The sequence below is a fragment of the Aspergillus steynii genome, assembly GCF_002849105.1.
Source record: "Aspergillus steynii IBT 23096 chromosome Unknown P170scaffold_3, whole genome shotgun sequence".
Lineage (NCBI taxonomy): Eukaryota > Fungi > Ascomycota > Eurotiomycetes > Eurotiales > Aspergillaceae > Aspergillus > Aspergillus steynii.
This window is the reverse complement of record NW_020194400.1, coordinates 1413948-1426472: the sequence shown is the minus strand read 5'-3', so window position 1 is coordinate 1426472 and position 12525 is coordinate 1413948. Positions and strand designations below refer to the sequence as shown.

General features: G+C 53.6%; 4 protein-coding genes across 4 annotated transcripts; 2 read left to right on the top strand and 2 right to left on the bottom strand.

Annotated features, from left to right (window-relative positions):
* Nucleotides 1-269: 269 nt before the first annotated feature.
* P170DRAFT_381007 (cytochrome P450) lies at nt 270-2361 on the top strand. The gene is made up of 8 exons (XM_024845550.1): nt 270-544; nt 596-839; nt 892-1036; nt 1087-1202; nt 1252-1525; nt 1577-1897; nt 1948-2039; nt 2086-2361. Exons 1-8 carry the CDS (start codon nt 322-324, stop codon nt 2300-2302), a joined length of 1632 nt encoding a protein of 543 aa, XP_024705677.1. The 5' UTR covers nt 270-321; the 3' UTR covers nt 2303-2361.
* A 238-nt stretch (nt 2362-2599) lies between these two features.
* Nucleotides 2600-5010, top strand: P170DRAFT_435572 (transcription factor domain-containing protein). The gene is made up of 5 exons (XM_024848967.1): nt 2600-2697; nt 2772-2900; nt 2972-3641; nt 3687-4202; nt 4256-5010. The coding sequence occupies exons 1-5, from the start codon at nt 2627-2629 to the stop codon at nt 4982-4984; spliced, it is 2115 nt and encodes a 704-aa protein (XP_024705676.1). The 5' UTR covers nt 2600-2626; the 3' UTR covers nt 4985-5010.
* A 109-nt stretch (nt 5011-5119) lies between these two features.
* On the bottom strand, nt 5120-7212 carry P170DRAFT_405387 (putative MFS transporter). Its single transcript, XM_024846583.1, has 6 exons — nt 6638-7212; nt 6523-6583; nt 6178-6440; nt 5727-6123; nt 5502-5633; nt 5120-5414 (listed from the first exon to the last, which is right to left on the bottom strand). Exons 1-6 carry the CDS (start codon nt 7079-7081, stop codon nt 5302-5304), a joined length of 1410 nt encoding a protein of 469 aa, XP_024705675.1. The 5' UTR covers nt 7082-7212; the 3' UTR covers nt 5120-5301.
* A 254-nt stretch (nt 7213-7466) lies between these two features.
* P170DRAFT_435569 (glycoside hydrolase family 72 protein) lies at nt 7467-9496 on the bottom strand. The gene is made up of 4 exons (XM_024848966.1): nt 9335-9496; nt 9224-9261; nt 9143-9168; nt 7467-9084 (listed from the first exon to the last, which is right to left on the bottom strand). The coding sequence occupies exons 1-4, from the start codon at nt 9410-9412 to the stop codon at nt 7619-7621; spliced, it is 1608 nt and encodes a 535-aa protein (XP_024705674.1). The 5' UTR covers nt 9413-9496; the 3' UTR covers nt 7467-7618.
* Between the last annotated feature and the right edge of the window lie 3029 nt (nt 9497-12525).

Below are 12525 nucleotides of genomic sequence, written 5' to 3'. Positions count from 1 at the left end.
GCATAGGCTGAAGATTCAGGGCAACGTTCCCCCAGCAGGTCAGACCATGGCTTGGTCCAGCCCCATACAGGGATATGTAGCGTCATACAGGATCAAGCAGAAGTACTACATCTCCCGACCATGTGAGTTCCAGCTGGGGTCCTTCCTGTTGCGGCAATTCGTGATGGCGAATACGCCTCTTCGGCCTCGGTGAGACATACGAGATCCTTCTCCTCCTGCGAGCTGAAGTTGCCGTCAGGAACCAAATATAAGCTTGTAGGTCCCTTCTCGAGTCTTCAACTTGCGACTCGACACGCTTCGGACAGACATCTCTTCGCCAACATGTCAAGCCGAATTAGCACCAGTGAGGGTTTCTTCACTGCTATATCTTCTGTGACACAGTTCCCCTCTCAAAGCATTGCTCTCCTCGAAGGCGCCTCTGCCATAGTTTTGTGGACCTTGGTTATTGGGATATGTCTTCTATCCTTAGGCTTGTTTGGACGACCGCTGCGTGATGGCCACGGCAATAAGATCCCAAATGGACCGCTAGGTCTTCCTATATTTGGTATGTGAGCTCCATTTCTCAGCATTGAATGGGTCTGATTCACCGCGTTAGGGTCTTTTCCTTTTCTGACCAAGTACCCTGAGCTTACCCTTGACTACTGGGCCAAGAGGTTCGGAAGCTTGTACTCCATCTGGCTAGGTAACCAGTTGTTTATGATTGTGTCGGATCCTCATATTGCCAAAGATTTGATGGTGACCAATGGCAATGTCTTTTCATCGCGAAAGGAAATGCTCATCAAGAGTCAGACTGTCTTCGCAGGCCGGGGCATTACCGCCACCCAGTACAACGACCGATGGTATGTGCTCACGGTTCTTCGGTCTGTATAGTCTAACATGATAAAACACCAGGCGTAAACATCGTCGGATTGCATCCACATGGTTGAACCAAAAGGCTGTTGACTCGTACACGGAGACCCTCGACCGAGAGTCCATGTCCTTGGTCAAAGCAATGTTTGATGAAAGCCAGCAGGGCAAGGTACCTGTCAATCCTCAAGTATGACATCCAACTCATCTTAGTGCTCTGTATACTCATTCTATTTATAGCCTCACGCAGGTCGTTGTTCTCTCAACAATATGACCACGATCACTTTTGGCTTCCGGACGGATAGCATTGAACACCCACTCGTCAAGCAAGCATTGAAACTCAGTCGCGAGTTCATGTCAGTGGCCACTATCTTCCTTTGAGCAACCGCTGACATCTATCCGTAGGAACTGCACCGGTCCTATGTCGAATCTGGTTGACTTTATTCCCTTGCTCCAATATCTTCCCACGCCGATGCACCAACGTGGCAAAAGGCTCCATCGAGGGCTAGTTGAGACATACGGAGGCCTTCTCAGGAAGATCGAAAGACAACTGGCAGAGGGACACAATGTTCCAGATTGTCTCGGTAAGACCATGATTGAAGTCAGGGACAAAGAGCAACTCGACGACCTGGACATGGCGATCCTGGCTTCGGCCTTCATGATTGGTGGTGTCGAAACTGTGAGATATTGTTCCTTAGATCCGTCTCTCATCAATGCTAATCGCGCATAGACTGCCGCTATCATGCAATGGTTTTCTGCGTTAATTCCCGCTTTCCCTGAAGTTCAGGAGAAGGCACAGGCCGAGCTCGACCGAGTTGTTGGACGAGACCGCCTCCCAACAATTGAAGATGAGAAAAACCTCCCATACTGCCATGCCATTGTCAAAGAAGTCGAGAGAGTCCACAATCCCTTCTGGTTGGGAACGCCGCATGTAGCCAGCGAGGACTTTGTCTACCGAGGAAATTTCATTCCCAAAGATACAGTCGTTGTTCTCAATACTTGGACCATGCACCATAACCCTGCACAGTATTCTCAGCCGGATCTATTCAATGTAAGTCACTCTTACCCTGCGTCCGGGAATCAGCTGCTAAGCCAAATTAGCCCGATCGGTACATCCATGATCCCTTGACGTCAGCAGAGAGTGCCAATTTGGCTGATCCCGAGAAACGCGACCACTGGATGTTTGGTGCTGGGTTTGTACCCCTGCCCTCCGTTCCCTCGAGTCAAGCTAATTGTTAGACGTCGGATCTGTCCAGGTATGATCGTGGCGGAACGAGAGATCTGGTTGACGATCTCTCGAATGCTCTGGGCTTTCGACATGGCCGAGATTCGAGGAGAGCCTATCGACTTGAAAGAGTATGATGGCCTGTCTGGCCGATCGCCTGTCCCATTCCGCATCAAACTGACACCACGCCATGCCAATGTGGCTCGAGTACTAGAGGGTATCGAGATCTAGTAGATGGGTGATTGATAGAACATTTTGATAGATTCTCTTCATAGCTGCGATAATATAGATGATGTGGATAGATCCAGAGATGCCAGTTTTGTCGAGAGTTGCAGAGATAAGAAACACGCCGGATCACATGCCAAATAGATGAAAGCTGATGCCTGATTCTGAGGGCTGTCATTCCCTTACGTCAGCCTCGGCGACAACTCCCGAGTCTCGGCATCGGTGATTTTCCACCGAACTCTGCCTTACGACCTCCCAACGTGTCTCTCGGAACTCTGTCCTACTCTCTCGGCTCGCGGTCAAGCAAGGAGCAATTGATTGCACTCAACAATGAACCGCCGGCGCCCGCGATCCCCCGATCAGCCAAGGGGAGAGCTTTCCAAGCGGCGGAAGTTTGTCGCGTGCGTGACCCACTCCCCTATATCACATTCTTCACCCATTTTATCAACTATAATCTGATACCGCAGCTGTATAGATGCCAGCGCTGTCATGCACACAAAATCAAATGTTCCGGCGACCAGCCCTGCGCCAAATGTCGACAAGTGGGTTGTGCCGACGAATGCGAATACGCCGCTCGAGACCGCCAGATCAAAGTGAACCAAAGGTACGAGAGCAAATATGACTCACTACGTATGCAGCAATCATAAACTCCGAGCTAATCGCACGTATGAAAAGCTTTCTGGACGAACTCGTTGCGGAAAACCGACGGCTGAAGGCGCAATCCGCCTCGGCATCACGCGCCGAAGCAGATCGGGAGCAGGCCGAGAACGGCCCGGCGCGCCCTACAGACGCCACGGACGGGCCAGACGAGGGCAACACCAGTGTGCGCAATCCTCTGATCGGCGATCGGGCCTGGTTCCATCGCTACGACCCCTCTGCGCCGCCTCTCTACGTCGGCGAGGCGGCCTGCACGGCGTTCGCGACGCGGTTCCGTCGCTTTCTCACGGGCAACAATGCCACCGCGCATATCCCACGCACGCAGTACGTCAAGGACGAGAGCATCACCGCGGCCAATACGGCGAACGTGCAATGGCCGAGTCTGCAGCAGGCGCGTCTGCTGGTGAAGATTGCCATGCGGCAGGTCTGCCATATGTATCATTTGGTCATGCGCAAGTCGACGCTGGAGAAGCTGGAGGACATCTATCGCACCGGAAACTTTGAATGCACGGTGAACAAATGCAAGTTCTTCGCGCTGTTCGCCTTCGGAGAGGCCTACTCGATGCGAGCGGAGCCGTCGACGGGCTCCAGGGTCCCGGGGACGGCGTACTTCGCTCGCGCTCTGAGTCTGGTGCAGGTACCGCCAGAGCGGACGAATATCACTCATCTGGAGACTTTGCTACTCCTGGTCTGTACGTCTTCAATGCGTATTGACATTTACTGACGGGAGCAGTCATTGTTTTCATATTATCTCAATCGGCGCCATTCCGCACTGGTTCTAGTCGGAACAGCCATGCGCCTTGGTCTGTCCATTGGGATGAACCACAACATCCCGGAGACGCAGCTTATCGACCCGGTGGAGCGACAACACCGTCTGCGAATCTGGTGGACGATATACGTGTTCGACCGCACGTGGGGGTCCAAGATGGGACAGCCGTCGCAGATTCTCGACGACGACATTCACTTGGACATGCCGTCGAGTATAAGTCCGGTGCAGCTGCACAACGAACAGTTCTCTGACACCGACCATTTGACCGCCAACATCGAACTGGCGCGCATTGTCGGCGACACAATCGCTAAACTATACAGTCGCCGCAAATACAGTGAGACATTTCTGCAGCGGGTCCAGAAACTGCTGAAGGCATTGAAGCACTGGGTGGAAACACTCCCCGAGCACCTGCGATTAAACGAAGACGACCTCGAGGTGAACCGCAAGTCGATCAGCTCCTTACATCTATCCTTCAACCAAGTCAGTGCCCATCCTCCACCCCATTCCACCCACGAACCAGCTAACCCAACAAGTGCGTCATACTAACCACCCGCCCAACCCTCCTCCACCTCCTCATCAACAACCGCACCACCGACATCTCCCAGCCCGTGCTCACCCTCGGCGAAGCATGTATCCACGCCGCGCGCCACTCCTACTCCGTCATCCTCACCAAATGGATCAACGGCTCGCTCCCCGTCTTCGGCTACTTCCACGCGCACTACCTGTTCTCCCTCGCCCTCGTCCTCGCCATGGCCAGCTTCCTCCCCATCGGCAGCCCGTCCGATCTCGGCGCCTTCGAAACCAGCCTCGAGATGATGCGCTCCATGAGCGAGAACGGCAATCTCGCCGCGGCCGAGTTCCATATGAATCTCGTCCAGGTCAAGGAGTGCCTTGGTCGGTATCGCGAGGCTAATCCATCCTCCTCCTCATCTGCAACCTCGAATATTGACTCAACCATTCCCCCGGTCGAATCTACTCCAATCCCTCTAGTCACCACCTCCACCGCAACTGCAGCCGCTGTCCCTAATAATACCTCCATCCTAACCCCCGAAGACGAACCCCTCGGTTTATCAGGGTATGCTCTCCCAGCCACGGCGGCCGGGAACGGCACGACAGCCGTCCCGGGGTTCACGACGGCGATGGCATTCATGGAACCCACGATGCAGGATTTTCTGGCGCAGTCGGATTTCGATCTGGGGTTGTTGCACCCGGTGGATACGTTTATGAGTGAGGAGAGCTTTTTTACGAGTCAGGGTATTTGATCTTTGCTTTTGGGGTATATACAGCCGAGTTTTAATTCAAAAATATATATTAAGCTTTGTCTAGTCTAGAGTATATGCACGCAATAGATATTGCAAAATCATGGTAAAAGATAACATTATATTCTATTCTAATCTATCATTCACTATCATCAATCATTAGTCTATAATCTATATGCCCGAAAATATGCAATGCAATGCGACACAATGCAATGTCCAAACCACGACGCAACGGAACAATGCACAGGTATTTCCGAAATAAAACCATTGAACCCACTTTTCGGAATAAAATCAACAAGTCTAAACAGATGAAGAGGTACTTATTTCCCCGCTCCAGGAATCGGCACCTTTCTCTCCACAGCCCGCTGCATATCAATGCCCCATTTCGTGATGATGAGGACTAAGAAGCCGCCGATGATGGAGAAGATGACGCCTTTTACCATGTTAGTACAGATACTTGAAATGTGCGTTCCGGAGCAAAACAGAACCCCGAAGGAGAGGGGAAAGGGAGGGAACATACAAATAGTAAACGTCCAGCCCACCCCGATGTGATTAATCACCGGCTGCACGAGCGCACTCGCCCCCGCGGAGAAAATATACTGAATGATGTACTTCCCGCTGATGACTTCGCTGCGTTTATGCGGGAGGACTTCTACTCCATTTATTAGCATTTATTAGTCCTGATCAACGCCATTCACACAAGACAAACTAGAGAATGAGGGAGAAGTAAGGGAAAGAAACATACCCGCGCAATAAGTATTCAACCCATTAAACGACCCCATGAGGCCCCAACCCCCAAAGAACGCCGCAACAATCGGCACCGCCATGCCCCCCTTCTCCTGATCCAGCGTCCAGCCGTAGACCAGCGCCGCGGCAGGGAGAACGCCGAACAGGGTGGCCAGGCCGCTGTGCAGACGGTCTTGGGGCAGACGCAGACCGTCGCGCCGCGCGATCCACTTGCGGACGGTGCGGTCGGAGAATTTCCCGCCGACGATGCTGCCGACGAGGAAGCCGGCGCCGGGGGCGAGGTAGAAGAGGCCGCTGATCAGCGCGGTGGTGAGGTGGAAGCGCGGGTTGAAGATGGAGCGGGCGGAGGTGAGGATGGTGTATTGGAATGTGGAGAGGAGGCCGCATGTTAGATCCTTTTTCTTTCCTTTAGCAAACTGAGAAAGAATGTAGGGGTTGGGAGGACTCACGGCAAGTAGAATGTTAGGGTAGATGAGAAGCCTGACGATGTGGATGGGATTGAACATGCGGATGACCGAGAGGGCCGAGTGTTTGGGCTTCTCGGGTTCCTGGTCCGTCTTTTCGTCCGTCGTCGACTCGGCTTTGCCTTGGGATTTAAGCTCCGGTACGAACAGTAGAGACAGGATCAGGCCGAACCCTGTCATGGCGACTTGCAGCCAGTAGATGTTGCGCCAGCTGGCGAAGGTGACGATGATGCCGCCGATGCAGGGGCCTGTTTGGTCAGCACTCTTCTTCAACTCTATCGGACTGGATTGCGCATAGCGAAAAGATAAGATGAAAGAAGGAGAACACACCGATAGCAGGACCCGTCACCGTGCCGGCCATAAAGAATCCCACCGCCGTCCCACGAACAACCTAGCACACATCAACCAACCGACCCACAACACAAGTAAACAAGGGACCACAAACCGGCTCAAAGATATCCGCCAGAATAGTCTGCCCCGAGACCATAAACGACGTCCCCGTCAGACCACCCAGCACGCGAAACGCCGTAAACATCTTCATATCAACAGCGGCGGCCGTACCCGCCGAGCAGGCACACAGGAACAGAATAGCGATGTTGAACGACATCCGCCGCCCGATGAGATGATTCAGCGGCCCCCAGATCAGCGAGGAGAAGCCCATGGCCAGCAGCACGCCGGCATTGGTAATGTTCAACGTCTCGGAGGTGGTGTGGAACTCGGCGGCGATCTCCGGGGTCGCGGGCAGGAGGGAGGTGCTAGAGAAAGTGACGGCGAGGGTCATCCAGCTGACGACGAAGAGGATGATGCTCTTGCGCCAGAAGGGCAGCTCGTAGCCATTTTGGGGAGATTTGATGGCGGTGGTGGTGGTTTGCGATTCGGGGTCGCCCATTGGGGTGGAGTGGATGGGAGGATTTCAGTTAGGGTTGCGGATGTAGCCGTGTTCTGTCGGCATGTGCATGTATGGATCGATTAAAGTGGCTCGGATGGGGATAGTTTGGCTGATTGGTACGGACAACGGACTCGGAACAAAACACTGAATTGAAAAAATTGTATGGCTCAAAATAGCCCGGCCCTGGAGCTATATATCTTAGACCGGATTCTTTTCCGTTCGGCATCCCGTTGTGCGGCCGAGCCTGTGGCAGCCCGATTGTGAGTGCTCGGCCTGCCCTGCCGAGGTGGAGCGTCAGGTACCTCCACGTCAAACACGTTGGACTAGCACGTTAGGCGTTGCAGGATTCTACGTGGTCTAGAACGAGTACCTGGTCTTGACTCGGTGCAGCAATGCAAAATAAATAATAATGAAGGAATATAATTGAAGATTGCAACTATGTACTCCTGAAAAACACTCTAGATTTCAAATACAACTTCCACAACTTGCCAACACCACACACATCCAGTTTATGTCATCTTAAAAATGCTTGGCTTTTTACAGCATGATCATACCAGCGGCAGCGACGAGAGCGCTGACGAGGTAAGCACCGAACTGCCAGTTGCCAACGTGCACGGCAGAGGGGGAGGTAACGCCGGCAGCGCCCTCGGAGGTGGAAGAGCTGTCACCAGTGCTGGCAGCACCGGCACCGCCGGCGGTGGGGGAAGCGGTGACGGTACCGGTGCCCTTCTTGCCAGCATCCTTCATGAGAGAGGCGCAAGTACCCTTGGCCTCGGTGGCGTCCTGGGTCTCAGCCTTGCCGCTGAAGTCGCAGGCCTGGCTCTTGTCGGACGACTGCTGGTAGAACAGGTCCATGACGAAAGAAAGCTGCTGCTTGGCGTCACAGACGCTGTAGGCACCGTACTTGCCCTTGGTGGCGTCGGCCTGGATACCGCCGCAGTCGACCTGGGCGCAGATGTAGTCGAACTGATCCTTGTAGGCCTTGGACTTGACGGAGTCCTTGACCTTGCAGGACAGAGACTTAACCATGCACTCGCAGAGGTCGGGGTTAGGAGAAGGAGGGAGCTTCTCGGCGGCCTCCCAGTCCTTGCCGACCTTGGGGCAGGAGGAAGCCTCGGCGGTCTTGGCGGAGTAGTCGGCGCTCTTGACACCGGTGGCGGTGACCTTCTGCATCTGCGAGGAGAGGTAGGAGTAGTCCTTGCGGGTGCTGACCTTGTCGCCGTCGACGGAGACCAGACCGTAGTTGTTGTCCTCCTGGAAGTACATGTAGACGATACCACCGCTCCAGACGTCGTTCATCTTGGGGCCGAACAGGGTGGGGACGTCGCCGAACTTACGGGGCTGGGGGTCGATGCAGCCGTACTCGGAGAAGAAGGCGGGCACGGGGTAGTTCTTGAATTCCTCGGTACGGGCCTTGTAGCCGGACTGGTCGAAGCTGGAGTCACCGCACCACTCGTAGATGTTGTAACCGAACATGTCGATGCGGGCATCCTCGTCACCGCAGACCATGTACTGGGACAGGTCCTCACGGGTGTCGGCGTTGTCGTCGGTGGCGTATCCGACGAGCAGGGAGGTACGGTAGTCCTTGGCCTTGATGTACTTCTTGGTGTCACGGACGGCGGCCTTGACGAACGCCATGGAGTTGGTGTAGTTCTTCTTGTGGGCAACCTCGTTACCGGCGAAGAAACCAATCACGTTGGTGTAGTTGGCAAAGGCGTCGATCACGCTAGTGTAACGAGCGTAGAGGTCGACATCCCACTTGGGGTCCTGGTCGATGATCGACTCGGAGGGGGCCGACAGATCGGTGATCAGGTAGATACCGGCCTCATCGAGCGCCTTCATGCAGGCGTCATGGTCACCCTTGGGGTCGACGGCGTAGGTACGGATGACGTTGGTGCGCAGATCCTTGAGGTAGGGGATATCACGCTCGCAGTTGTCCAGGCTGACAAGGGGGTCCTTGTAGTCCTTGTTGTCGCTGGTGCTACCGTTGGCCTGGTATTCCTCTGCCGAGGGGGTTAGTGTCTATCCCAGACTGTCGCAGTTGTTGATTTGTTCACATACGCTGGTAAGCAACACCACGGATGAAACTAGTGAAGACAGTTAGTGATTGAACCCGAATACGGAGTCAGAAGTGCAACTTACAATTCAGTGCCGTTGTTGGAGAAGAAGAGCTTGTTACCCTACATGGCCCGGTGGTTAGCAAATGCGATGCGACCGAAGCCGATGCGCCGCGGGGTGGCATGATGAGCATACCTTCGACTCGATGGCAGGCAGCTTCGCCAGGGCACTGCCCATCAGCGAAGCGCCGGCGAGGGCGGTCGAGAACTTCATGATGTGTATCAAGTATTAAAGATCGCTGGTACTCCGTAAAAGAACGCGTGTTGCTGATCGGCAAACCAGGATTATCAACCTGGGGTTTGGAAAGATAAACACGGAAAGGAAAAAAGGTCGACTTTAAAACAACGAATGACTGACGGCCGACACACTTCGCCGTGGAAATAGTTAGTTGAGAAAAGAGTCGAAGCAAAGCGCAACGAAGGAGGGAATGATGGGAAAGAAGTAAGAAGAGGAGATGGAGGGCGAGAGGAGACGAGGGAAAAAGGAGGAGTCGAAGGGGCGGCGACTATGGGCGAGACTAAGGCAAACACCAGGCCCCTGTATTACGGGCTACGTAATGCGGTTGAATTGGTTCCTGTTGATCCGTTGCCGATCGACTGTTGGTCCTGCGATTATTGAAGACGCCCGGTCCTATTCTGTTGTATCGCGGGTCTACTACTTCTCACTGCCTCATCGCTTCAGTCGGACAGGTCGTTCTCGAAGATCTCGAGAGGCGATCATGTTCAGCGCATCGCCAAGTCCTCGATGTACGGCCGTTGTATCCCAAGAAACCGCTGGTATGGCCGGTGCTAAGAATAACACGGAGGATTCGGGGAGACATTTCACTCTTCGCCGGGTGAGACTGGCCCAGGGTCTGGCTCCCTGATTGGGGTCTCAGGGACCCACCCGAGATGTTTCATTGGTATTACGGCCACCTCGGCTTGGCCAGGGTTCTTGTCTCTGCCAATAATTGCTTGTCGTTTCTTGACGAGTGGGGCCGAGTGCTTCGCATCTGAAGTGCCATTGGCCACGCTGGGCGCTTTAGGTTCCTGACCCTCGAAACATCCCTGGCCGCCCGTACTTTACCGCACGGAGTAGGGAATTTCTCTTGAGACCACATTTTGAAGAGATCAGTGGACAATCGATCAACAGTCAATCAACCGCAGCTCTGCGTTCATCTGCCGGCTGCAGATGAAACACGTTATCGCATCCTGCTTGGGCTATATCTATAGATACTGCTGACATCCCGCGACTTCATCCTGCATTCCAACAACCTCCCGCGAGGCAGTGCGCCCTGTTGGTGGCAACGCGGCCCCCGCCCTAATCATAAACCGCCGCCCCAAAACTGAATGATTGGGCCTCCCAGGGGTCTCAGGGTCTGACGAGTGGAACAAACCGCCTCTCGGAGCTCCACTGCACACTGAAACACGCTCCTGGTCAAACTTTTCATTATTATTATGATTCTTCGCACTAATTCTGACTACCGCTTAGTGTTGGGAATAATAATAGACGCACAAAGAGATAACGCCGGTCGGTAATTTGGATGCCACCGGTAATCTCTTACAGCGTACCGTATGGAGCAGCATGGACAATAATGGGCTTGGTGCCAGAGTGGATTCCCATGACATAGCTTGTGTGGTCTAAATGAGGCCGATCAAAAATAGTCGATGGACCTGAAGAAGAGGTGCAAGCACCGTACGATGATACGATACACCTATCAACCTAGGCAGCGCAGTTGTCGGTATCCGCCTACGAAGCTTAGAGGTCTCAAAAACCAAACCATCCGACAGACTATGCCATGTCGTTGACCAAGGGGGACGACTGACATCATCGGCAGCTGCGACACCCCTTTCTTCCCATTCGACCTCGAGCATTCGCCCAACCCCAGGAAATGCTACACGCCACCACATGCAGTGTATATCGGCTGATTCCAGATTATTCCTGACGGACCACAGGTGACGTCAATTCGATGGCGGTGGGATTCAGCTCAAGCAAGGGGACGCGATTATGACGATATGGTTATCACTCTCCACTCCTGGCGAGACGCAGTTTGTCTGTCCGCTGCTCAATGTGTTGCCATCGAATAGGGAGCATTGACTGAACCTGCTAGCACGTACGGAGTAGTGTACAGCGTAACTGGAAACGCCGAGTGGTAGTTCTGCATGGGGAAGCCAGGAATAGGAGACTGTCCAGTCGGAACTCCGTTAAATGAGTACAGAGTAAGGATGGAAAAGCACTTACGAGTAAGGAGGCCTGCACTGCTCACCACCGGCCATGGTGTCGGTGACCGACCGTGTAGTACGGAGTACAACATCTCGCGACAGATTGTCCAGGCCAGCTCATCGCGTTGCCTTGGATAGGTATGCGATTGTTTGGTAGAGATTCATTGCATATTTTTATGACAGGGTGCCATACTCCATGCAGACGATATGGTTATTCTGTGCAGCGTACGGATACTCCGAACTGCATCAGCCCATCCAAAAGGGGGAAACCAAAAAGAACCCAAAAAAAAGGTGTGGCGTAGATGTGGCGCAGGAACACCAGCCACGACCCAAACATCGGAATCGGCTGTTTGGATTTCCTCCAAACTTCAGTCGACTTCTGACTTCAGCACGAAGACATCCGGAATGGTTCTGTCTGTGCTTCGACCCCACCATTGACCGCAGCCAGGGGCGATTTTTGACGACAGATCCTCCGGTTACATGGCGCCCCCGAGACAAATCGCCGTGAGGTTTCGTTCGCCCTTCCCGTCAGCGCAGCCCAATAGTCAACAACCACTATTGAAGTCAACAGCTCGTGAAGATACGACAGTCCAGAGTCAGTCAAGCTGAGAAAGGGGCAACGCAAGCAGCGAACAGCAATAAGCATTAATATTGCGGAAACTCTGGCTCTGGATCGCCTGGCACGCAACCCTAATTAATTTAGTACGGAGAGCGCTAGTGCGTTGTTGAAGAGCGTCCCCTTCTTGGCGCCCAGCGCAGGGCGACCCGAACGGGCATAATGCGCTGCCATCAGGCCCTCAATTCGGAATCCAGACGCCCAAAAGAGTGATAGTCCGGGTTGTCGTGTCGCATCATTGGTTGTGTCGGGTCGATTGAGCCCGCCGGTGCCAGGAAATTGAGGCCGAAGAGGGTCATGATGTACGACGCCGGAGTGTGGCTGTGTCGATGCTTGTCCTGCAACTTCTCCCTCACCAAATCACAATCCATTCCTTTTATGCGGATTACTGGGGGCTTGGGGTTCTTGGTCAGGTTGGCGTTCATTATTCTGCTGCAAAATTAGACCTCCTATTTTTTCATTTTTTTAATGTAATTTTTTTGGAGTTCTCCTGTTCCTCCTTTGACGTC

What these genes read in the sequence shown, in the direction of transcription:
- P170DRAFT_435569 (XM_024848966.1), bottom strand. Translation starts at nt 9,412, where the DNA reads ATGAAGTTCTCGACCGCCCTCGCCGGCGCTTCGCTGATGGGCAGTGCC. An exon ending in TGCCTGCCATCGAGTCGAAG is followed by an intron (nt 9,262 to 9,334) that starts GTATGCTCATCA and finishes CGGGCCATGTAG; the next exon opens with GGTAACAAGCTCTTCTTCTC. An exon ending in TCCAACAACGGCACTGAATT is followed by an intron (nt 9,169 to 9,223) that starts GTAAGTTGCACT and finishes TGTCTTCACTAG; the next exon opens with TTTCATCCGTGGTGTTGCTT.
- P170DRAFT_381007 (XM_024845550.1), top strand. Translation starts at nt 322, where the DNA reads ATGTCAAGCCGAATTAGCACCAGTGAGGGTTTCTTCACTGCTATATCT. An exon ending in AGGTACCTGTCAATCCTCAA is followed by an intron (nt 1,037 to 1,086) that starts GTATGACATCCA and finishes TTCTATTTATAG; the next exon opens with CCTCACGCAGGTCGTTGTTC. An exon ending in CTCAGCCGGATCTATTCAAT is followed by an intron (nt 1,898 to 1,947) that starts GTAAGTCACTCT and finishes AAGCCAAATTAG; the next exon opens with CCCGATCGGTACATCCATGA.
- P170DRAFT_435572 (XM_024848967.1), top strand. Translation starts at nt 2,627, where the DNA reads ATGAACCGCCGGCGCCCGCGATCCCCCGATCAGCCAAGGGGAGAGCTT. An exon ending in TGGAGACTTTGCTACTCCTG is followed by an intron (nt 3,642 to 3,686) that starts GTCTGTACGTCT and finishes TGACGGGAGCAG; the next exon opens with TCATTGTTTTCATATTATCT. An exon ending in TACATCTATCCTTCAACCAA is followed by an intron (nt 4,203 to 4,255) that starts GTCAGTGCCCAT and finishes TAACCCAACAAG; the next exon opens with TGCGTCATACTAACCACCCG.
- P170DRAFT_405387 (XM_024846583.1), bottom strand. Translation starts at nt 7,081, where the DNA reads ATGGGCGACCCCGAATCGCAAACCACCACCACCGCCATCAAATCTCCC. An exon ending in ACCCTAACATTCTACTTGCC is followed by an intron (nt 6,124 to 6,177) that starts GTGAGTCCTCCC and finishes GGAAAGAAAAAG; the next exon opens with GATCTAACATGCGGCCTCCT. An exon ending in GTTGAATACTTATTGCGCGG is followed by an intron (nt 5,634 to 5,726) that starts GTATGTTTCTTT and finishes TAAATGGAGTAG; the next exon opens with AAGTCCTCCCGCATAAACGC.